The sequence below is a fragment of the Ornithodoros turicata genome, chromosome 1 (assembly GCF_037126465.1).
Source record: "Ornithodoros turicata isolate Travis chromosome 1, ASM3712646v1, whole genome shotgun sequence".
Lineage (NCBI taxonomy): Eukaryota > Metazoa > Arthropoda > Arachnida > Ixodida > Argasidae > Ornithodoros > Ornithodoros turicata.
This window is the reverse complement of record NC_088201.1, coordinates 187,784,760-187,810,804: the sequence shown is the minus strand read 5'-3', so window position 1 is coordinate 187,810,804 and position 26,045 is coordinate 187,784,760. Positions and strand designations below refer to the sequence as shown.

Genomic DNA, 26,045 nt, shown 5'->3' with positions numbered 1-26,045 from the left:
GCAGGGGCGAGAAGGAATGACAATCACACACTTCGTTAACAACAACGAAACGTGATTTAATGAAAGCTCAACTGCAACGGTGTTATTCACTTTACATGAAAGATTACAGGAATCGCGACAATGATACACATGAGATAAAGCGGACCCAACTTAACTATGTCGCATGATATACTCAAATGAACAAGTATACAAAAACGCGCGGGAAATGAATGCGCGAATTATGTACAAACGAGGCAGACAGAACAAGCGGCAAGAGTGACTGACCCTGATTTTGCGCACCCCGACGACACCACATCTTCACCAGGCCATGGACGATGGCGTGGCAGACGAGCTCTGAAGACGACTTCGGCAGTGACCTACGCGGCCGGCTTTCCATACTGCGGCTTTCGGTTGCTGCTTCCGTCGATCTTCATCCGCTCTGGTCTCCATTCTTGGTCCACGGCCGGGTCAAACAATAGCGAAGACTGTGACTTGGCGGCAGGCCTACCGTCCCACTTGGAGGCTCGGTCCCAGGAGCTCGGCTACCGCCCTCGTCGATCCGTCTCTTCGCTCGCCACATCGTCGTCGGGTGCACCTCTTTCCGGTCAGTCACCACCAGCTGGGCCTCTTGTTCGTAACTTCGGTTGCCCGGACGTCAGCGCAGGTGGAAGGAGACTTCGGGGACGAACCCTCAGGTCGAAGGTGGGTTCCAGGCATCAAGGCGCCGCCGTCGTCCATCTCCCTCCGGGCATCCGTCGGGGCTCCCGCTCTGGATCACGTCTTGATGACTGTTCGCTGGTTCGGACCCTCGACGTAAACTACGATTGTCTGTTTCGGCGACTGTCCCACTCTCTCCCTCTCTCGAAGTCACCCATGGTTTATATAACCTTCCCGCGCCATGACACAGCCCGGGTCAGTCACGTACGCCAAACCAAAAACACATGTGCGTCCGAGACTGCATTCGAAGAACGCTGTAATTGCCACTGCTTCCGTTAACATACAGTTATGCTGCCCTCTACACAAAGCCGCCTCTAGGGGAAAACAACACTGTCCAAGGGGGAGCAGATGTCACCCCTCCCACGGAGAGACACTGCGCACATGCCAACTAAAGTTTTATGGTTTTCAACTGTGCGGGAACACGAGCTCTCGCAACCGTTTGGAAGTAACAGGGCGCGCTGTCCCTTTGGTGCTAGATAATTGGAAAAAGTCTGTGAAACCGATTTTGTCAAGAAACTCGGACCGTCACACTAGGATAGCTTGTTGAACTGGAACCAGTACGTATTTCGATTTTCAAAGAGATACTAATAACTTTTCTTTTCAAGTGAATAACTTTTCCTTTCAACTAAAGCTAGACCTTCAAAGAAATAGTCTTCGAAAACTAACTAGAGGTTTCTCTGCCTTGCACATTTCAAAAATATCCTTCAGCAACACCAATTACTGTCTTGTATCCAACAACAATAAAAAAAGCGATAGAGAGAGAAAGGGAAGCTTATACTTGTGCAAAAGCAGGACTCTTCTTGTCATGCCTGTTCAGAAATTGCCTTGGCTTTGAAAGAGAAACCGAGTTCTTTATTTCATGGCTGTGTTCGGAAACAATTTAGTTGTAATGCCAACGCAATCAGAAAGTTAGCTACATCTTGTTGAAGCAGCTGAAGCCAATACTTGAACTTTGCCAGACCACAATTAGAGCAAAGTGCTAAAAACACTCACTGATGGCAACTTTATTCTGAGTCTTGTCCTGTCATGTTAGTGTTTGCCTGTTTTGTGCACATGTCAAGGTCAAGACGATGTTACCCAGAACTTACCCACAGCTCCATACAAAGGAGCTGGGAGCTGGGAGTCTGTTACCCGTGTTGGTTAAGTTTGGGAGTTTGGGGTTAGGGCGTACGTTTCGATGTTTCTGTTTTGTAATGGAAAGCTCGGAGACGTATGGTCGCAACAAAGGTGTTTCGCGGCGGCGTTTACCATGTTGAGGAGGTAGCAGAACGTATTCTGGCGATTCTGGCGGACGTGATCGTTGTACTTTTAGTTAGTGTTCGGTAGTCGGTTTTGGCTGCGTATATAACTGCAGTGGTCATCGTTTGTTGTGCGTCCTGTGCTGTCAACTGCAATAATGAAGGTCGTACATCTCTCGATCGCTGGGGCATTCCAGCATCGTGTCTTATACATGTTCGGGCCAGGCACCGTGTCGGTGTCCGCTACTTGTGTGCAAGCGCTTCATCACGGTAGGCAATACAAACAAAAAGAAAATTGGTGCAAGAGTGGCCGTTATTCTGCATCGGACTCTCACAAGCATCAATTACTGTTCTGGTGTTATGGTTTGATGTTCTTTGCAGTGCGTCACAAACTTGCAACGCGTAACAGCACCTCTTCGCTTGCTATGTTTCTAAGGCCGCACGCCTCATATGCAGAAGTACAGAAGTTGCAGAAGCCCAACAATGTGTCTTACATGTTTACAAGCGTAGTGCAGCGTTCACAATGACTTGTGTGCAAGGGCTTTGTCACGATGTGTGAAATAGACAAGTCAAGAAACAACTTGTTCCAAGACTCTGTCACACACATACGGCGGTTTATGGTGGTGAATGTGGTGTTTGTGTGTTGCCGTATGCCATTCTTAATGTGAAGGAAGGCGGTAACCTTGGAAAGTGAGTGCGTGCACTGTGATAGGTTGAGACAGCACCCCTGTGCCTTTGTGTGTGAGTGTTTCGTACAAGAGCTCCTGTTGTTATCGTCCCCTGTGGTAAAATAAGTATTTAAAGAGATTGAAACATTTGTTTTATTGAAGAACAAGCTTTCGGACGGAGTCCGTCCTTCATCAGGTGCTCAGACCAGGAAGATTTTTCTAAGCATGCACGCGATATGACTAAAGCCTTCCTAGACCGTGGTTACCCTCCCCTCTAGTAAGTGATGCCCTCCCCAAATCAAACTTACAGGAAAGAGGTGTCCTACTAGCACCTAAAACTAGAATAGAAAGCCCAAACATAGTTTTCACCACTCAGTTCCATAAATCTCTCAATAACTGTAAAGCAATCCTAAACCGCCATTTAAATATCCTTCACGCTGACAGGAAATTGGAGGAAGTTTTCCCGCAGGCACCCACGGTCGCTTTCATGCGAGAGACGAACTTGCGTAACCTACTAGTATCGTCAAAGATTCACCATCAACCCCCTAGTTGTGCTCCTTGTTGCAAAACACCATGCCAGACCTGTAAATTTATTGTTACGTGTACACAGATTGATAGCTACAAAAACAACTTCACTTTTCAAATAAAACACTCGCTTAACTGCAATTCATATAATGTATGCTACATAATCTTCTGCACCAAATGTCACGTTCAGTATGTCGGAGAAACTTCTAATTCCATGCGGGAACGGTTTTACGGACACAAAGGGGACATTGTTCATCAGCGACCAACCCCTGTTTCCTTGCATTTTAACCTTCAAGAGCACGACTTTAACACACACTTAAAGATAGTCATCTTAGAATCGGGCTTTCCTGACAACAACAAACGCAAAAACCGAGAGTCATTTTTAATTGCTAAATTCCAGTCCTTGACTCCACATGGTCTCAATGTTTTTTCTGGTCCACTTTATCACCTTGTTTCCCCGATTTTCCCGAAGGGCCCACAAGATTGCCCGTCTGCTAAACATAAAAACTCTTGACCTGTTTTTCACCTACTGCAGGAGACCACGTGTGTATCGGTCGTTTGACCACCTGAAGCAATCCCCTTTAGTATTGTATAGTGCATACCCCCCCCCCTTTTTTTTACCAACTCCAGGGCCCGCTAACTTTAAACTGTGGTACATATACCTTGTGTTCTCAGCAGACATGTCAGAATTTCTCCAGTATTTTATTTTTCTTTGCTCATTACTTTTTCTTTTCTTCTCTTTTTTTTACCCATTTTAAGAATGTACAACTTTTGCAAGACCCCTAATAGCCGATAGCCTTTTCTCAGTTTCTGTACGTTAGAATGCAGGCTAAACACGAGTGCTGCCATTGTTTATCTTTCAAACCCCAGCAGTGTAATATTTCTTCCAGCGATCTTCTTTACGATGTTCGCTCACCTGAGATCTCTCAACGGTTTTGGTCTCCGGTAACGCTCCGACTGTACATCGCTTTCTTTTATATTTTCGTTTTCGCGCCCTCAGTCCTTTCTAGTAAGAATTTGTATCTCCTCCTCACCACCTTCGCTGTCCGCTTTCTCTGATGTACATTAGTATAAATATCTCTACCAAGTGTTCAACGTATCGCACCTGATGAAGGACGGACTCCGTCCGAAAGCTTGTTCTTCAATAAAATAAATGTTTCAATCTCTTTAAATACTTATTTTATTCACTTGCGAGTGCTAGACTTCTCCTATTTTTGCCTGTTAGCTCCCCTGTGGTAGTGTAATAGTGAACCTGACCTGATAGTGTACCTGACAATGTACCTGGCTTCTTGTAGAAATCATCGTGCACTGAATGGGTTGCTCTGTTTAACTCACGAAGATTCATTTTTTCAGGATGATTGTCTCTTGCAAAGAGTGAACTACTTCACATTAGGGTGCAGTTAGTACAAAACTTACTGCACCCCAATCTGTATACTCCTCACATATCCCACTAGATAATCTGTACGATATCTCAACATTGTTAAAATAAAAGGCTGCGCTAATGCCCTCGCAATAAATCAGAATAAATCATTTATTCAGACTAGATTAACTTAAATACAAGTTAGGTTCACCTTAACTACAGGCACCAAATATCTTGTAAGGCAAGCCTTACATATACTGTCATCAGTAGTACTATGCTAGTCGTTCCGACAGATTTCATATTTACTCCTATATGGTGTTATGGCCTGTTACAGTAGGTTGCCAAGTACAGTTCTTACACATAGGCATGTAAAATATGGGAAAGATTTACCACAGTACGTTAGAGAGCAATCTCAGTATAATAATATGTGGCGAATAGGAGCTCTAAGGTGTCTTCGTTTAAGTTTTCTTCTGGGGTACCTTTCTATGACAATCAAATCCTGAGCTGGAGCACAATAACGCTCAACAAGCAGGACCTAACATACATGACAACCGTGTGACCTCGTGCATGTTAGGTCTGAGCTTGAGCTTTGACGCAACAACACTCAACAACCAGTTCATGTATTTGGATGATGAGTGTTGTGCCCAAGCTCATGCTTTCTTCATCATGGATCTAGTCTACCAGCCCGCCTACTGGATTTGCTATTTTATCTGTAACCATACCTTTCTTCTTATGTGTGATTTTCATTGTATCGTGTGGTCATGGTTATATTTGCTTCTGATATTCTGACTCATTAATGCACCCCTCTCCTGCATAGGAAAATCGTTTGGCCTGCATTATATGTAAACAAGTGAATCGAAATATAAGTGATAAGATGATAAAAAGAACGACTTTCTCAAATGTTCTCTTCAGGGAGACTTAAAGAAATGTTGAATATAGGTGACTGATTTAGAAGAAAAATAAAATTGAGAGTTTGGCAGAACTACTTCAACTAACATTCTATTGATCAGTGAGTTGTTTATTACCAAAGGTGGGGAAGCATTTATGTACTGTAGTTGAAGGAGGCGTTCTATTTATTTTATTTTTTTTGCTGATATTTTGGTCTCTGTTATGTGTAATATTACTCCGGAACATAGTGACATTACCCTCTTTTTTTCCTCTTTCTCAAAGCACGGACTTTTTTTTGTATTCGTATGCATTGTGAAAAATATGCACAGCTTAAAACGTTATCAGATGACACGCACAGATGTTAGAGTTGTTCCGCACTCTTGTCAAGATATATTATTACACAGAATAATATTATTACACTGTACATATGGTGGCTGGCGTGCAATGTCCCTTGATCGTAATTTTTGCTACTTCAATGGTGTTCATTCAGTGTTACAGCTAGCACACATATACAATTTTTGACTTAAACCAGCCGCCCTGATGCACACAGGTAGACCCCCGCAAGCCGCTAGCTTTTGGTAGCATTTACAGCGAGTCATGCACGGAAATGACCATAAACGTTTCACCAGCTTTGCGAACCCGTATGTACTGTCTCCACATTACGCACACAGAATGACTATTTTGCAGAGAACAAAGCACAAGTACATCTATCTACAGGGTGTCCCAGAAAACGTGTCATTCAATTATAATAAAAAAACTACGCCACTTAGAATCACGCGGTCGACAGCATTGGTTCTTATTAGGTTTCTGCCACCTCCTAATGCGAATGTCATGTACTCCAAGTTTAATTATGTAAATATTTGCCAACTGAACTCGGAAATTTGCCAAGTAAAGGTCACTTTTTTACCCCACCAATATGAAGAGCGTGCCGAATTCACTCAAATGCATGATAATTGACAGTGATATTCACGAGCTATCCCATCGGAAAAAAAAGCCGAATATCATGCTTTTCGGAGCACCGGACCATAGCGCGCGATGACTTTTTGAGCGCAATCGCTCTCAGTGCGACGAAAGGAGGTTCCGAAGCCAGCCCACAGATTGATAGTAGAAAAGGTAACAGTTCCTAAAATTGGGAGAGGGAAAGCATTATCCCAGCGAAAGTCGGACGTGATAAGCCGTTCCTGTTTTATCTCTTTCTGCGATGTCGGGGAGGGCTGGGTTTCCAACCTCCTTTCGTCGGACTGACAAAGATTGCGCTGAAAAATTCATCGTGCGCTATTCTGTGCGACCCCGTAGAGCATGATGTTCGGCTATTTTTTCCAATGGGATAGCTCCTGAATATCTCTGTCAGTTATCATTAATTTGACTAAATTAGACACGCTCTTCACATTGGTGAGGTAAAAAAGTGAGCTTTACTAGGCAAATTTCCGACTTAAGCTCGCAAAAATTTACATAATTAAACTTACGTTACACGACATTCACACGAGGAGGTGGCAAAAACACAGTAAGAACAAATGCCATTGACCGCATGACTCTAGGTGGCGTAGTTTTTTTATTATAATTCAATGACACGTTTTCTGGGACACCCTGTATGTAGTATACATAGTATACAACAAAGCATACATACGCTCATGTTTAATATTAAAGCTTGTCAGTAAATGATATTGACACTATCATCGTGATGCACTAATATATATAATGTCAACGTAACGTCTATATCCTCACTGAACACATGAGCGTAGAAATAAATTATGTGGCCATTTGGCAGCTCTCGATTATGTGCAAAAAAGAATAAAGCACTATGTTTGTATTCACTGTATCTAACTAAGTATGCATGATGGTGTTGTCAGTGGTAGGAAAATAGGCAAACATCTTGCAATACATCAAAGAATAAAGCATAACGTACAGACACTTACATTTGTACACAGATGCATTATACACACTGAACACGAGTCTAGAAATAAATTACATGGCCACCTGGCATGTGTCAACAATGTGTAAGAAAGAATAAGGCACCAAGCATATATGCGCACATATTCACTGTCTAAATAAGTATGGATGCACATTGTTGCCTGTGGCAAGAAAATACAAAGACAGTTTACAGCACAACAAAAATAAATCAGAGTTGAGTTTGAGTTTGATTATAGAAAAAAACGGAAGATATTGAATTCGTCACTGAGGAATTCTGCTACTCCCACAAAGGAAATGAAATGAATGAAACGAGAAAGAAAAGAAAAGAAGAACGGGTTCCCAAGGTGAAAAGCGAAAAATAGAATAGACTTACGTCGTCCAGGCCTCATTCTTCTCCCTCAATTGGTGACCCGGATTTCGAACATCTCGCACAGCCGCTACCACCTCATCATGGAAAACACCAGTTCAGGTGACTCTTCTGCATCTCGTCTCAGCGCGGTTTCCATGAAGCTTCCCCCATACTGGCCCGCTGACCCTGCTCTGTGGTTTGCCCACATTGAGTCACAATTTGCAACCCGTGGAATCGTCAGCCAGCTCACCAAATTCCATTACGTCGTGTCAGCTTTGTCCCCCAATGAGGCCGCAGAAGTTCGCGACATTATTATGACCCCTCCCACGTCAGGCCCGTACGACAGACTCAAAGCGGAGCTTATCCGCAGGACAACAGCCTCTGAACAACGACGCCTTCAGCAACTGATTACTTCGGAAGAATTAGGCGATCGAAAACCGTCGCAGCTCCTTTGGCGCATGCAACAACTTCTGGGCGATCGCGCGACATCTCTCGATGCTTCCATCGTGCGCGAGCTTTTCTTGCAACGTCTCCCATCCAACGTTCGCTTGATACTGACCAGCTCTGAAGGCATTACCCTAGAAGCCTTGGCACAGTTGGCCGACAAAATTATGGACAACATGTCCTTGCCCATGTCAACTTCGGCATTGTCGTCTATATCCAAGGAGCAGTAAGAGCTGACGAAGTTGCGTGCGGATCTCGAAAAGCTCACCGATCTTGTCACAACGAGTCTTCGAAACCCCCGCTCCCGCAGCCCAAGTCCTGCACGCACGCGCAATTGGACTCCGCAGTTCTGCCGCCGCCGCAGTCGTTCAAGGCCGTCCGATCCCAACAGGAACTTCTGCTGGTACCACGCTACCTTTGGCAACCGTGCTCGCAAGTGCACCCCACCATGTTCGTTTGCGGGAAACGAACCGGCCAACAACTGGTGGCGACCAGCTCTGTTGGCACCCCTTGTCGCCGCCCATCCCTCTTTTTCATCATGGACCGACTCACAGGCGTCCGGTATCTCGTCGATACCGGCGCCGAAGTTAGCGTCGTTCCTCCTGCACCCGGCGACAAGAAACGATGCATCGCATCCACCCTCGAAGCCGCCAACGGCTGTCCCATCCCCACATACGGCGAGCGCTTGGGTACCCTTGACCTTGGTCTCCGTCGAAACTTTGGATGGGTGTTTCTTGTTGCCCAGGTTAAGAATCCCATCATTGGCGCCGATTTTTTGGCATATTTTTGCCTTCTCGTCGATATGAACAGACGCCGCCTTTTGGACACTCAGACGAACCTTACAGTGTATGGCATTCCGTCTTCTCCATCTATGCTAAGTCCCGTACTGGTCCGCCCAGCGCCCAAATCTAGATTTGAAGCTATCGTCCGAAGTTTCCCAAACCTCGCACCGTCCCCCAACACCGAACGCCCAGTCAAGCACGACGTCCAGCATTACATTGCCACGACAGGCCCTCCGGTATACGGTCGAGCTCGCCGCCTCGCCCCTGAGAAGCTTCGCGTCGCTCGGCTGGAATTTCAACATATGCTGTTCCGCGGACTGATTCGACCGTCATCCAGCACTTGGGCATCTCCACTCCACCTCGTTCTGAAAAAGACCGGAGATTGGCGCCCGTGTGGCGATTATAGAGCCCTGAACAAAGTAACCATCCGAGACCGTTACCCGCTGCCCAATCTCCGAGACTTTGCAGCCAACCTACATGGTGCGACCTGGTTCTCAAAAATCGATCTTGTGCACGCGTATCATCAAATCCCTGTAGCTCCCGAAGACATCCTAAAAACGGCGATCATCACCCCAATTGGGCTATTTGAGTTCGTTCGCATGCCATTCGGACTCCGCAACGCCGCTCAATCATGTCAGCGTTTTGTCGACCAAGTACTCAGCGGCCTGGATTTCTGCTTCGCATATTTGGACGACATTCTCATCGCAAGCACATCCGAAGCAGAACATGAACAGCACCTCCGGTTGCTCTGCGAACGACTCGACGCTCATGGCATTGTCATTAACATGGCCAAGAGTGAATTTGCAGTCTCACAACTCGACTTTCTCGGCCACCACGTCGACAGGCACGGTATCACCCCTCTCCAGTGCAAAGTAGAAGCCATCCAGAAGTTCCCCGCCCCAACCAACCTTCGGCAGCTGCAGGAATTTCTAGGGCTGGTAAATTTTTACCGCCGGTTTATTCCGGATGTGCGCAGATTTTACAGCCATTGCACGACCTTCTCTGTCACAAACGCGCGGCAGCCCCTACTGTCACCTGGACGGACTCTGCCGCCGCTGCATTCGCTTAACTCAAGGACAAGCTATCTCGCGCCACGCTTCTCGTCCACCCGAAACCGGACGCTCCCACAAGCATCATGGTTGATGCGTCGAACACCGCTGTAGGCGCTGTCCTGCAACAACACCTAGAAGGTCAATGGTCCCCGCTCGAGTTCTTCTCTAAATCACTATCACCACGAGAAACCCGCTACAGTACCTTCAGCAGGGAACTCCTCGCTATCTACCTCGCCATGAAGCAGTTCAGATTCTTCGTTGAAGGCCGCCCATTTTTCGTGCTCACAGATCACAAACCGCTCACCCTCGCTCTGTCAACTAATGCCGTTGGTTACTCTCCTCGTGAACTCCGACAACTCGCCTTTATTTCCGAGTTCACTTCAGACATCCGTCACGTTCATGGACGGGACAATGCTGTCGCCGACGCTCTCTCTCGCGTCCACATCAACAGCCTCCACGTTCCTGGCCTCCTCCGAGTCGATTTCGCTGTCATGGCTACCCAACAGGAATGTCAGGAGCTCGCTGACCTACGTTCGTCATCCTCCTTACGTTTCGAAGAACGTTCTGTCCCATATTCAGACACCCGTCTCGCCTGCGACACGTCCACCGGCTCTCCACGACCATTTGTCCCGCACAATTTTCGTCGTCTCATTTTCGACGCCCTTCATGGTCTGTCTCACCCAGGAGTTCGGGCCACTCAAACGCTCATCACCGCAAGATTTGTTTGGTCCAAGATGAACGCCGACATCAGAGCCTGGACACGAGCATGCATTCACTGTCAGCAAACGAAAATTCAGCGCCACACCCTCACACCTGTGTCAAGCATACCACTTCCCACACGTCGTTAGATGCACAATGCCATGTTTGTAAGTCAGCACAGCTGCTAGCCTTTGACAAGTACCATAAAAATTCCTAGGTGCAGTCGTCGTGAGATACTAGTCTGGCCTTCTCTTTCCAATATCTAGCCTTTTGTTTGGCCGCTTCCAGCTCGTACGTGTGTAACAGCTCAAGGTGGCGGGCGATTTTTCCTTCATTCTCCAACTGCTTTTGTAGAATTTCCATTTGTAGGGTATGTTGTTCATAATCATACGGCTGCTGGCGTTCCAGTTTTCGTGTGTATGCAGTCCATGCAGTTGTGGCAGACCCTGCATTGTCCCTGCCACATCTTCTCCTCCTCCTCCTCCTCCTCCTAGCAATATGATTAGTGATCAAATGAAATTTTGTGTAGTTGCCACACCATACAACATACACACATACATTCAACGTATGATATCTGCTGTGCTGTGATACAAAAACGAAACAACGAACGAATCGAACGGACACTTGTTAGACGACCCCTTAAGGGCCAGACATAAACAGAAGACCACGCATGTAACCGAATACGCGGCAGGTTGGGGCCTGGAACGTGACTTTAACCGAATTGGACTTGGTGATATCTCCCAATGTACGCACTTCTATTTCCGTCTGTTGTACAATAAAGTAGTGTTCGTCTGTCTTCCTAAGAGAGCAGTCGTGTTTTTCTCCTCTGCGGAGCAGAGGCAGTTAGAAGCGATTTTGTAGGAGTGACAACCTCACTAAAGAGTCACATTAATATACTACATGCTGATTTCTTCGTATACATATGAATGTGCTCTTCTGCTTCATGTGTGATGTTAGCCAGAGTACCAGCATAACACTGTAATTGTACTTCATAATGGCAAACCTGAGAGGGACAAAATTTGGATGGAGTAATTAATCCTCCAGTCTGCTGTGTCTATGCAATTTTATATGTGCACTCTGCAGTATTGTGCAGTGTTGCTTGTTGTTGAGTTTTGTCATTAATAGTTTTTAGGTGGAACTTTTGTCACATTGAGCAAATGGCTCTTGAGAAACAACTGGGTAGGAGTGCAGACAACAGCTGGGTGGGACGACTGCTAAATCATGCACCATATGCCTCACGTATGCATGACATGAAAAATTCAGTTTTGTATGTTCACCTTCTTTCAGTTACTCCCCTGACAGCATGCTTATGAGGATGCAATAGCAGGACGAAGATATACCCATGTTAATGTTACCTGTCTGCCTTTTACATAATCGATAGCTGCCAAATGGCCACGTAATTTATTTCTACACTCATGTGTCCATGTGTGGATGTAGACTAATGCTATAGCGGGAGAAACATATGTACAGCTTAGGACAAAAGTTTACGCAACACCTGGGTGTCACATTTCTCCATTGGAGTGACACCCTAGCTGTAAACCCGAGCGGACACAAGTACTATGAGAGGGCTAGAATTGCCGGGCACCCATTTCTTATTCGATCTCTTCCTAATAGCTAGCCTGAGGCTGCTTCAAAGAAGACATAAGCCAGTGCCGTGTTCCGTAAACTTTTGTCTCAAGAAGTACCTATATATGTATACCACCAGTATATCCGAAGTGCATGCTTGTGTGAGAGGGGTCATTCTTGCGGAATTGCGCAACAACTTTTATTCGCTGAAAGAAAAAGAGTTCACAAATACAAAGTTGTTGTGATGAGATTTGTCCATAAGATAACTGGAAAGCAATAAAATGATTCCAGGATGACTGTGCTTACACAATGCAGGAAAACTGCCTGTAATTCGTCATGGGTCAACCGTTGCACCCCGAGGTAATGAATATGTTTCCAGTTTCCTTTAGCACAATCAGTGACGTTGTGACGTTTGCAGAGGGATACCTACAAATGAATATAGTTAAATACCAGATGATGGATAGATGGAAATTAGTGCAAGGGCCCTATTCTCGTCAGAGTAATTGACCTCAATTGAATATCTCGCCCGTCACACCTTCCTCCTGTAAAGACCAATGATAGGCAAAGACACGAGTAATCAAGGTCGATGACTTAGAAGAGAACAGAGCCCAGCTGTCTACTTGAATATGTTATAATATCATGGTAGTAACACATACCTGTAGATGTTGTGGTCATTGGCATTTTTGACCTCTTCTACTGGGGTATGCCAACCTCGTTAGGCGCTTGGATATGCTTCCAGAAAAATAGGGACCTCCTGTACTTCTGTTTTGGTATTTCCATAATATTGGAACATGTAACCTGCTCAGATTTCAGTGTTTCCGTGTGACTGCAACAGCATGCATAATCTCCATGCCTCAATACTATACACTATCTCCGTCACGGAAGAAGAGGCAGCAACAACTTTATTTTATGATGATAAATGAGGAGCCGAAGAGGCAAATGCGCTTTATCATCGGTTTCATTGCACCGTTAACGCAACTCTGGAAACTATACTGACTGCCAAGAGAACACACCGTGCTGGTTGATCTCAATTAATAATTTATAACTGGGTCGTAGCGATACAACTATGATCATAAGCGACGCATGTTGATATCCTCCCATATTGTGTGAGAGCCCATTTCTCCGCTAGCAACGGCAATTTAACGTGTTATTGCTCTTGCTGTGCAATTACGGGTGCACTTGCCGTGTGTATTACAGAAAACGCCATTCACAATAAGCGCTGTCATCACCTACTCCGTATTCCAAGATGCACTATGATGTCCCGCCACCAAAAATATCTCCCTGCCTTGGATTGGTATACGGATTTTATCCAACGGTACATGTCGATGTCATTCCCTTCAACAATGTTTTCTGTACGTCTGAGTTCATAATAACGAGCACCGCATTTTTCGTGTCCTTCGCCACTGTTTACTTTACTCGCGATGCAATTACAACGCTAATTTTGCTTCCTTTTACCAGTTAGACTTCAAATCGGTGCAACAACACCGACCGCAACTACTCTACTAGGTTTGTCTCATGCTTTTTCACAACATACGCTCACAGCTGCAACGTGAATAAACCGACGTTCAACTTCCCCCTCCCTTAGTTCAAATTCGTCCCATTCAAATGCGTGGGACTTAAACCAGCGGTTTTAGATCGGTCTAAGTTGCATGAGCCGGTCATCGAAATGGAATATTCGAGGCAAACACTGGTACCCATTGTGAAAAAAATTCGCCGACTGTGAGTTCCTAATAGCTATATCAATCAAAACTTACCCAGGATTTGATGAAAAATTCTCCGTGAACCGGAGATTAGGCCTACCGGCCATCGTCGGCAGACTTCTTCTTCTGGCAGACTCTAGTAACAACAACAACTTTATTTTTGGAGAGTGGAAAGGTTCATCGCCGCAGGCGATACTCTACCCCATTGCTGGTGTGGAGGTGGGGAATAAAATAATGAGCCCCGACACAATAACGATCGAAGTCCGATGGTGTCCAGAAATGTCAGAAGGACATTGAGCGCAGAGCGTTGCTGAGCTGGATTAGGCCAGGACCAAGCTATTTCGATAGGGAGAAGGGGCGAGAGACCAGCTGACGGAGAGACTCGGAGAGTGTGGTTCGGGAAGGTTGGTAGTGGGAGCAATGAAGAAGAATATGCTCCAAATCCTCAAAAACACCACAGCTAGTAAAATGCGAATGCGCCGTACATGGAGGTCGCCATGGGCTTCACGACAGCGCAGATCGGTCAAAGTCGCCATCTTGCCATGTATTTCGGCCCATTCCCCGCGTAAAACAACGGAGATCGCCATCTTGTGGGACGGTTGAGGCCGACATCGCAAAATCTGCCACCTAGATTTGTACCGAAGTAGAAATTATATGCAAACGATGTGCACCGAGCCTGCGATTTCTCAAAATAGCCACTTCAATCCGTATCCAATCCAGCTTGAGTTATGGCTGCCGTCGCTCCTCAATGAATGTGTGGGATGTGTTCACGATATTTCCAATCACTGCTTACATACGATCCTGTGCGTTCTGCCCAGTTGTGTCTGTGGACTGTGATGTTCGTTAAATATTTTGATGCTCGCCTTTCAGCTGAGGCCGCTTTGGATGATGTAGAAGAAGGTGCCCAGCGTAACTCTACGACGACATTGTGCGAAGAAGTGACTACATTTGTACATTCATACTCGTTTGTCCTGCGTATGTTGGCAAAAACACTTCTTCGTCCGTGCGCAGATTATGTTTTGTAACTGCCAATGAACGGCAGTGCTTGAAGTAGGCAGCTTCGTTTTCGCTTTCGCAAGTGAAGAATGTTTTCTGTCACAAGTGCTTCGTGAAACAATTTTCTCCTGCAACGACCCTGAAAGCTATGTTGCGAAGGTTTGCCAGTGGAAATTGTTTGAAACGCTGTTCGTAACTACAAATATTTTTGCAACTGAGTTGTGGAATAATAACATAGAGTGTTTGGTAGTGGTAGATGTGTTTGATACTGGATTTATTCGCAATTATATATTTGGTAATCGGTTATATTTGATACGGCAAGTTGCATAATCGCTTCGAATCCCTCGCAAGTACTCCATGAATCAATTTCAACCTCCATGTAACTTTTCTCTTAAAAGTCTGGTTTGGAAGTGGAGCCGCTTTCATGCACCTCTTTTTGTAACCGTTGAGACGTTTTGTAGCCGTCTCGTTTACGTCATCCCCTTCCACACTCAAAGAAAGGGGCGTAAGGACGGTGTGTGTTCAGCTGTATCGTGAAAGACCTTTCCCACCGTCCAGTGTGCTGACATTCATATTCACGCGTAGCATATACCTTTCAGTTCTCCACAATGCAAGCATGTTGCCGTAACATGAAAAAGGATTGGTTGGTTATTCATATGAATTAACAGAAAGCCTGATTGACTAGATATAACATGAAAAACAGTTAAATCTTGGCCTAGTTGGTGACTACGGGAATAAATTTGCAGAATGCCGTATTCATATAGTTTACTCTATACCACCAAAGTGTGATAAGGTATATATCGGGCAATCATCAAGGTGCATAAACAGAGCGAGTGTTTGGGCTGCTTGATACAACACTTGGATGTTTCTTAATTATTTTTAATTGAAAGGTGCATGAACACTCGTTTAAAAGAACGTTCAACTAATACCTCTAATAGATACGGTGCGTTGGGGGACCACTTATTGATATGTGTGAGATACCAGGCAGAATTTAAAAAAAAAAAAAATTTTAGGTGTAAAAACAATGTAGCCTTCTCTTTCGAGAGGCGCATGGGATCAAAAAAGCAGGTAGTAACTGCGTCAGTAACCCTTGTATTTATCTTTCTCAAAACATATCCGCATTCATGTCGACCACTCAATGATAACGGTTGTATGTGCGAGAGATGGTGGTGTAAACAGGAAGTCCAACACGAGAGGGAATAAAGGGGGAGAGGAGGTGTCTCATGTATTTAAGGCTTCGTTTCACAAAATAAAAATTATTTGGTTGGCAGTTCGGTGTGGTGTCCTCGTCTTTTTTGTGTTCCGTTCTCGTCTTTTCCTGCACAGGGGGTTTTATCGTCTTTAACTATATTAGACGTAAGATGTGAAACAGTGATTACGTTCACAAAGCATATGCACAATGAAGTTTACTTTGTTGTAGATCACTGATTATAGATTTCTTAACAAACTTTGTTTGCTGCGCTTTCCCATGAGTCGAGGCATGCATACAATTAAGAAATATGTGCAGTAGTTAAGGATAAGTAAATTGTTTGTATTACACGTTACTGATATCTGCAAAGTTCATATTCACCCACCCATATGCTTGTCGCTTTTTTCACACAAACACTTCATGCTTGATAGAAGTGAAATGTGGAACACCGTCATTGCGTACACAAAATATGTGCATGCAGAGTGGCATTACTTTGCTGGACGTAACTACTTATTGGTTTGAAGTAAAATTTGTTTATGTACGAACGTGTACAACATATCTGGCCTGAGCACTGGCTTGTGCCATGATCGTTACCTGTGTCTGAATGGCACGTGGTTCCGAAGAACTTTGAAATCACGTGCACTGTGCCTTCAGTAAAATATCTCACTTCTGCACTTCCAAAGCGTTGTCTCTATGCGAAGATCTAAAATGCACAGGTGACAAGTGGTTTCAGAGCAACATATACGCTTTTCCTGTGTGTATGCTCATCACAGTGAAGAAGATTTTCTCCAATAAGGAGGGATGAGCTGTACTGAGACTGCTTTCCATAAGCAGAAGTATGCTGTTCCCTCGGTGGTCAACCATCATACCAATATACGCTTAGTGTAGGCTACTCGTTTTGGTGCAGGAAGAGGACAGGCTACTCACCAGTGTGTGTGAGAGTTCGTCACTGCTGTGCCTTAGAAATGAGTTGCTTGAGTAATCACGATAGAGGAAAAGAGGGGCCATCAAGTCATTGATCTGTAACATTTTGGTAGATGCCTTCTGTTTTTCTTTTTTCGCTATGCCTTCCCCCCTGGTCCATGGAGGCTCTACATCAGGATTATGCCATCCAGGTGTTGTCACATTTCATAATCTTTGGACGTCTGCATTTATCAATTAGGTTTTACCCTTAGCAGTATTCTAATGCGGAGTGTTTAAAGTTCCATCCTCCCCCCTCCTTTGCAAATATATCAAAACCATTTCAGAAGATTTTGGCTCAACATCTAGTTCCAGATGTGCCTGGATATGGATATGTAGCACGCCGAAACCCGCAACCACGAAACCGAAACTGTCGTTCTAGCTTGTGCATGCGTTACAATGCGAACGTTACAACAATCGCTAAGAATGTCAAAGACAACATGGGTTAGTTATTGCTATTTTTTTACCTGTTTACTGCATCATTTTTCAATAAATTCGTTTGTTTAAGCAAATATGACAAAAAGACATCAGCGGCGGTTTGTGCCGCCGCAACGAGCGAATTTCGGGCTTCCGGGTCTGGCAACTGCGATCCACAAGATGGCAGCTTCCGCTGTTTGACGCTGATTTAACGGCAGCTTGACCCACCTGCGACAGCGGCCTTCGGCGCACTGGGTGGTGTGCCAAGATTGGCGAGCGAAGGTCACACGTGATCGATTTAAACCCGACGTCACTAAACCGATGGTTTAAGTCGGTTGGTGAATACGCGTACCGGAGTTCACACGTGTGCCGGTCACAGTCCTCGATGATATGGCGCATCGTAGCTGGGGTGTGCCATCCTGGGCACAGCGCCGTGATATGTAACCCAACCCGGAACACCGGGGTGAATATCATGTTGAGTTGTAGAAGTGATGTAAGGATGCGAGGGAAGCCACCTGGCATCTTACACGATAATGACGATTCCACTACCTGGAGGAGTCATCATTCAACAGGCATGTACAAGCGCAAAGGTATTTAAAATAAGCTACTAAATACCCAAAGTCAAAATTATTTAAAATAGGGTACAACATACTCAAAACTGAAAGTAATTTCAGTAGAGTACTAAATACTCTAAGACGTATTTATGGTACTGTTTAAAGTACTTTGTATCAACAGTAAGTGAAACGCGTATTCTGAACGTGGCCGTACAAATAAAAGGCATAAACTGTTGATATGTTCTGAGCCGGACCTTCGTAATTCTTCCTGTATGTCAGCTTGGGTCTCCCCAACCTCTGGCGCGTGTTTATTCTTTTGGTGATTAAGGAAATAAATGGTGGAATTCCCTTGTACCGAATGCGATAGGATCCAGTATGGATAGGAACCGTTTTCTAACGAACTGGGTCGGGCTATGGACAAGCAAGGCCCAGCCTATTTCACAGGAAAATAAATGACACATGCGCGAATCCCCTCCCCCCACCGAAAAAAACAAAAAAGAATAGGGGAAGAAAGGGGGCTAAGTTCCAGTGAGCTGATAACAGTGCTGAATACGGCTTGACGAGGACGGAGAGTGTACTCCTCGCAAAAAGTATTGAGTAGAGTACCGAAATACCGGAAAAAGTATTTAGGACACTGGTTTTTGAGTACGTTCTCAAGATACGTACAAATCTGCCATTGGGTGATGTCATGGAGCCATTGCTGGCCGACCGATGGCTTCTTCGAACAGCTAACATGGTTTTCACGAACGAACGTCACTAACGGTCGCGACTTGCAAGTCCCCATATGAGAACTATGCTTCTTCTGTTTCCTGTGTACTATGTGTAGTTATATTCTCCACTCTGACCGTTCATCTTTGCTTTACTTCCTCAGCTATATTCAGTTCCCTTCATTCAGCTCTAGTTCATAAACTTATCGAAGTGATCCGCAAAGGATTGTAAGATTTCTAGTCTTGCAGTACCGGGATTATTACCGTAAATTAGTTTCATCTGCGTTTATGTTTCAGGTATTCTGTGTGCGATATGACAGTTTCTGTTTCTGTTACCCTGACCCGCGGGCTATATTTCTGGTATAATAGCGCTTACGTTACATTTCCCTGCTTATAACGACAGAGAGCACTGCATAGCCCGATTAAAACCTGGATCGGTTCTCCGTCGTATGTGTAAAGGGCAACCCGTGGAACCTAGACTTCAAAAGCCTGTTTTGTGCTTCATTCAACAACCTTATTACGAGGTCACAATCATCAACTACCTCCCGAAAGAAGCACATAAAGTGTAGGCTTCTTTCGATTGATCGATTGAATGATTTGTAAAAGAAGGACTTCTTTCGCCATCTCAGACGTTGGATAGTTTCCGTATATCGAAACTATTTAAAAGCATTTTGCAGCACGCATTACGGGTTCAATTTCTAAGTTAATTATAGAAAGGCTAAGAATTGAAAATTACAGGTTATGTGGCGATATACTCGAAACTAACTCGTTACTTTTCGAAAGTGGATTAAAAACTGTTTCGTTTTTTCTTTTTTTGCACAGCAGTCTAATTAGCTGGAAACGGGTTGACTTTGTCGAGTAACTTCCTACTCAAAACAACACAGACGACGTCGCAACTTTCAACCACTGTTCACTGCATGAAATAGTACACTCATAGAGTGGACTATACACCCAGCCAAGTTGCCTCCTCTCCCCTACAGACAAACCGCGTGACTTATCATCAGACCTTCCTGTGCGGCTGGTTCGCTGCGAGCGCATAGCACCGGACTTCCTGCACGCTTCTTGTAAGCCTTCCTGCATCGCGTATTCCTTGTACTGAATATGGCGGTAAGCACACCAGTCTTTCTAGCTCACATAACGTCGCCGACCAGCTCCCGTGGCATAGTGGTTAGCATGATCGCTTTCCACGCCGAGACTGGAAGGTGACGGGGGTTCGAATCCTGTCACCGGCTGCGCTGTGTGAGGGTTTTTCCTGGGCTTTCCGAAGACTTTCCAGACGAATGTCGGCACAGTTCCCCCTGAAGTCGGCCCAGGACGCATACTAACCCCCCTGTCCTCTACTCCTTCCTGCTGTCCTCTCTCCATGTGTCCACTTCTGTACGCCGCTCATAGCCACAGTTGCTTCGCGGCGCTAACACGGAATCTAAAAAAAAAATAACGTCGCCGAAGTTGTTGTCAAAATCACGTCGATGCGATCTGTGATATGTTTTCTTTGTCTCGTGCAGCAATCTCTACCCGGCATGGCCGCGCCTACAGGACTCAAGGAGTCCGTGAATCCCGCTGACGTGCCACATTCCAAGCCTCCGAACGTGCTCGTGTTCACGGGCGAGGATCCAAGCTGTCCTCATCCGCTCTATAACGCAGTCAAACAGACTTTGGACATGTGCGTCAACCCAGACATGTACGCAGTGTACATGCTCTCTGAGCATCAGGTACGTATTCCTTGGAAATGACACGTATTCAAGATAGGGCAAGCCGCCGTGAGGAAGGAGGCCAGCCGGAAGTCGCGCGTCCAGTACTAATGAATTGCGTTGTTATTCGTAAATTCGCAAGTGAGGTTAGTTGATGTGAGGTGAAGTTGGCGTGCCATGGCAGGGGCAGGCAGAGGCCAAGTCCAGGTCGGCAAACTAGTTGTTTTCGCCTTCACCGTCGTTTTCAAGCGATCTCATTGAAGCCAAAAATACAAGACAGCTGGTGTACCGGGTGAAATAAGGTGATCGAAATCCTCGTTGCGAAATAAACTACCGTAAATAAACCTTATCTGACTATAAAATGCACAGCCGCACGCGTGAAACTGCCAACGGCGTACTTGGCACCTGTACATAAACCTGTACATAAAGATGCAAACGCCGAACTTGGACTAAACTAATAATAAACTAACCAACATGCTGCTCCGTCGTGTCCGCCCTGCTAAGCCTAACGACTGCAAAAATGTGGTTTTCGTTCGCTGAATCGACTTGAACAGATATCGAAAACCCATGAATTGGAGTGGTTAATTAGTGATGTCGCGTTTTTCAACACGACATATCATCTTACGAATTAATTGGCGCTGAAAGTAGTTGAAAATAACTGGTGGTTATTTGTTAATGAATTATCATTCAGGTGCGGGCATTTCGACCATTGCGCTTCCTACGCAGTTTGACGCCACGTATCCTCAAACTCTATGACGTATTCAGCTGAATTGCTTTCCACGTATTGTCTGGGGTGGATTGCATTGCATCCGAAGTTTTGAAGATTCTAAGCTTTGCCTCTGAGGAGATAAAAAAGCGCAACGTTGCCTCATTTGTAAAATATGGTACGTTTTGGGAACCTCACAACTCGTCCCCCAGTTGTGATACCAGAAAGTAATCAACATCATTTTGTTCGTCTCGAAATGCCCTTTCTTCTCATAGCAAGTACATCGTATTGTCAATTAAGGCTACGCCTCAACCTTCTTTTTGTGGGTGGTGTCTACGGAAAAGGGGTAAATTCGACAGCGCATATACCATAAATTCCCACTCGTGACATCGTTTATTTTACTCACAAGCGTTCTTCATGACAACTCAAAACACGACATTAAAAAAAATTGCTTCACAGATAGTCGACGTTACGTTGCGAACGACGTTGAGTCACGAAAATAACTTCGACCGTCTCTGAGGTAAAATTCCCAACCGCTTGGAGTCATTGCAAATGAGAACGGTAGAAAGCTATCTCGAACTACATTGAAAATTCTTTTAGGTGCATTTTCCTGCCAGACTCTATCAATATTCGAAATTCTGGGTATCTCCTTGGTGACACTATGCCTTATGACACACAAACTTTCCGCTGTATGTCACTTGATATCAAGGACCTCTATTTTTCCCTCGACACCGCAATCCTATTTTCCAGACTAAGGGACATCATTGAGAAGAATATAGCTTGTTTTCAAACAAATGCAGGGATCCCACTTTCCTCCTTTCTCAAACTTGTCAAACTTTACCTTTCGTCTGCAGTTGTCAGCTTCAACGATAGTCTTTTCACACAATCAAATGGAATTTGCATTGGTTCTTCTGTCGCACCCAAACTTAGCGAAATTTACCTTTCCGCACTCGACCGATCACTACCCTCCTATTCCAAATCATGTCGTGGCACAACTCTTGTCCGACGATACGTTGATGATATAATTATTTTAGCCTCACATTCAGACTCCATAACCGAACTCGTGGCCTGTGCTCAAAAGACTTGTCCTGAATTGGTCTTTACTTCAGAAGTCCCCTCAACCGACCGTCTCCGTTTCTTAGACAAAACCTTCATCCTTAGTCCAACTTTGTGTAGGGAGTATGCCGTACTGACCCGAAACCGCAACTGTCAAGGTGGAGTTGTCATCACAAAGCCGAAATGTCAGGTATAATCAATTCCGTCTTGGATTCTGCTGTTAAAAAATCCTGTATCAATAAGGTCCCTGCCGCTGCGTCCCAACAAGTCAGCCGTCTCAAAGAAGCTGGGTTCCAGTCGGATGCAATATATACGCACCTGCAAAATCTTCTGAATCCCCCGAAACCCCTAAACCTTGAACGCCCTCTCAACCGCCACGTGGTCCTACCGTGTTACCACGGTATTTCACATGCCTTGGGAAAATTTGCAACCTCGCAGGGAATCAGACTAGCCTACTCTGTTGACAACAAGCTGTCCACCCCTCACACCCTTCATGAAATTTGGTCCAAGCCAGCGATGCACCACATCCCACACAAAAAATTCGTATAGACTGCAAAAAGTCGTGCGTGTACCGTATACCCCTTCGGTGTGGGGGTTCCTACATTGGCCAGAGTGGCCGTTGCCTGACCGATGGACTTCGGGAACATGCTAATAATGCCAAAAACAAATGAATCAAAGACTTCTCAACTTTTTAAACGTCTGGAGGGCTGCTCCGGTTGTTCGGCAGGCCTTCCCGGAACCGACTGTTTAATCTCCTGCAATGACAAACTGTCCCGCACTCTTCTAGAATAGGCCTAATAGCAACTACAAAAGGATGTGTGAACCAATCTAGCATTGTCCTCCCAGAAGTCTTGGTCACTCTTCTTAGTCCCGTTAGCCCCTTCTTTAATCTTGACTAATTTCATGGGAGAGACTCAAACACTGCTTATTCCGTACTTTGTTCACTTCTGAGTTTTACTTGTATGTTTATATTTGTATATGTTTTACTGTTACTGTTACCAACATTTTTACTTTTTATCGTCCTTTTAGTAATTTGTACTACTTTGGAGTACCTTTCCATTTTTTGCAAGCACACAGGTTCCCTTGTGCAGTTATCGATGCTACCACCAATCGTTAAGAGGTTCGTATTACGCGCCTCATATTCACCTACACTGAGACGCCGGAGTGTACACTTTCTTTTTACCCTGTCTGCCTTGGCCTTTGTGTATTAAAGCTTCATTGCCGGAGTAAAAGTTATTTTCTTCTGTCTTTATGTAATCCCCGCGGCTGGCCAGTTGTCGTAGACGATGACGGTTGAGTTGCAGGTACTCGACAGCAGACGATCTTCAACACTCGGTAACAGGCTTATTTACAGCAATATATTTTGTTGTAAGATTTACATTTTATGGCAAAGTCACCCCGAGCCTCCGAGCAGGTTCGTTTGCTACGGAGTCCGCAGGCCAGGTCCCTCTAATTTCCCAAACTCTCCCACTCTCTGTGTTGTTTTTCGTCCCCCAGATGTCCTCCTCTCCAAACGAACACTCAGCAAAAATATAACAAAACGACACCCCTCGCAAAACCGTTAGATCGACTGACCCAAAGTCTTGCAACTCAAAATTTATTACCTCCTGTCGTCGGCTACGGGCATGTGCGAGGCGCGGCTCCCGATCCTGCGTGTCTTGGAACCAGAATCTGGTGACTACTTCCAGAGCACGTGTGTGGGCGGAGCGACCGCAAAACCTCACAGTGGCCAGTCGTTTTCCACATAGCGCAGGGAGAAGTAAAAACAAAAATAATGAGCCATTCTGTCGCACAGCAAGTTTCCACTTTACACCTCCCACCACAAGAATGTGACAGGGAATTTTTGTTCTGACACAATAAAAACTACTTCCTGTGCGACTCTCTCTATAGTGACAATGACGAAATACATAGTATACGAAACACGCAAAGAGAACCAGCATATACAGAGAAGACCTCTTGCAAAAATTAGGGGTCCAACAAATATGCACAATATAAAAGACCGCCTCACACTAATCTAGAGAGCACGTTTGCATTCGTGTGTTTGCCTCCCCTCCGGTTCATAACGGTAGGGTTGTCACTTTTTGTTTTCCACCGTTTCCTACGGCGGCGTTGGGACCTCGACAGTATAGGCTTTGCAGTGCGGTCAGCGAGTGTAAGCGCACGCTGATCCTGTTGGCCTCAAAAGACCTTGAGGTAAAACTAAAATTTTAGCAAAAGGAACGCCGGAAGCTTATATAAGACGGCCAGCCCCAAAGGACAGCTCAAGTTCGCTTTGACTACTGATTTCCCTTTTCGCGCTTGCCGCCATACTGCTTAAAGTATGTCTATAAGTTTCGACCTTGTACACCTTCAGTTCCTTTTTGCGCCTATCCTTCCTTAGTACCTTTGTTAGTACGTTCTTATCAGTACCTCCCTTTGGATATCACCCGCTCTGTAGTTAAAGGGCGGGCGGTTGTATGAGCAAAGTCTAAGCTTCCAGTTCAGTTTTGTTTATGGTCACCCAGATCATCAGGGGACAAGGTTTGGTTTTTGAATGGGTTTTGGTTTGAATGGTTTTTGAAGCTTTTGCTGCGAGCCTCTTCAACGTTCCGCCGATACCGTCACAGGGACCCTCAACACGCGATATCGCACAAAAAGTGCAAAGAAGCTGATACCAAAGTCATATATATTGGGCGGAGATTGACGATTTTTTTAATACCATGACGCAGCACCATCTGTGAAATACTCAATGTGAAACTTTCTCAATGTGAGGATTGTCCGCGGTGAAGCGTTGTAGGAGTTGCCTTCGAAAAACGTGCACTGCTGCGTTGTCATGCGTTAGTGAGTCTGATATCACTTATAAGTCTTGTGCTGTAGGTCGTTGTCCTGACACTCGACATGGCGCGCATAAACAATGAGAGGATGAACAGTAGCTGGCTATCGTGCCAGTACGCATTTTCTGTCGCGCCTGGACCGAAGGCATACGATGTGCTGAGCGGCAATGCTCAAATCGCAGAACTGAAGTAATCCAGTGGATTTCACCGTGTGCGCTTATGGCAGTGCAGTGGCCCAAAGCTACACGACGGGGGATCATTAGCCTCATGCCTGAACACATAGACAAGAAAAAAAAGTTTTACAGAAACGACACGCACGATTAAAAAAAAACGCCATGGACGAAAATGGAGTGACTGTGACATCAGGAAGGAATAAAATCAAATGATATGTGAAGAGTGAGTTCTGATACACTGCAGGTTAATTTTAGGGGCAAATATATATATCGCCATATGTGCTGTAGCTGAATATCCTTAAAGACATACTAGTCGTTGTAATCCCCTAGACGAACTTTCACATGGAATGCCAGTCGCGAACAAATGGGAAGGAGAGAAAAGCCAGGTAATGGAATATGTTACTCTAATTCGTTGTTTCCCGTGAAACGGTTACAATAATACAAGCTACGGTAAAAGGAGGAGAGCGATTCGGCACCCACAGCTGTGGGTGTCCTTTGCTGGTGCTAGCAGTCGCCGAAGTGTCACCGGCGTCCATAGGTTCAAGGCATCCGACAGTGCAATGACGACCACCATCAAAACGTTGCGATCTAACAAACCAGCAACACAAATTGCACGTGTGCAAGTCTGTCGAAATTGAAACTCACTCTTAAAACTGCAGCTACTATAGCATACTCCTGTGCAGAATGTGTTGCGCGTGCGAGTTCCAAAAAGGAACAAAGACGGAGTCGAACTGCCGCCATAAAAGACTGTAGGTGTACCACGCTCCCTCCGACCAAGTCCGCGAGGAAAGATAAACAAGGCAGTGAACGAATGCAGAAAAATATAGGCGGTGTCAAGTTGCCGGTGATGAGTAGATCAAAGAGTGATATTAAACGGTAGGAGCAACTTCTTTATTTACACGTGG

At 45.2% G+C, this 26,045-nt stretch overlaps 1 protein-coding gene across 3 annotated transcripts in view; it reads left to right on the top strand.

Moving 5' to 3' along the window:
- The first annotated feature begins 19,691 nt into the window (after window positions 1–19,691).
- LOC135378880 (biotin--protein ligase-like) overlaps window positions 19,692–26,045 on the top strand; it is a 48,865-nt gene continuing 42,511 nt past the window's right edge. The window contains exons 1-2 of one of the 3 annotated variants that reach the window (XM_064612031.1): window positions 19,692–19,808; window positions 20,207–20,413. In XM_064612031.1, coding sequence (XP_064468101.1) covers window positions 19,803–19,808; window positions 20,207–20,413 — 213 coding nt within the window. In that variant the 5' untranslated portion in view covers window positions 19,692–19,802. The remainder of the gene's footprint in view (window positions 19,809–20,206; window positions 20,414–26,045) is intronic. The other 2 variants (XM_064612029.1, XM_064612030.1) reach the window with 2 other exon arrangements.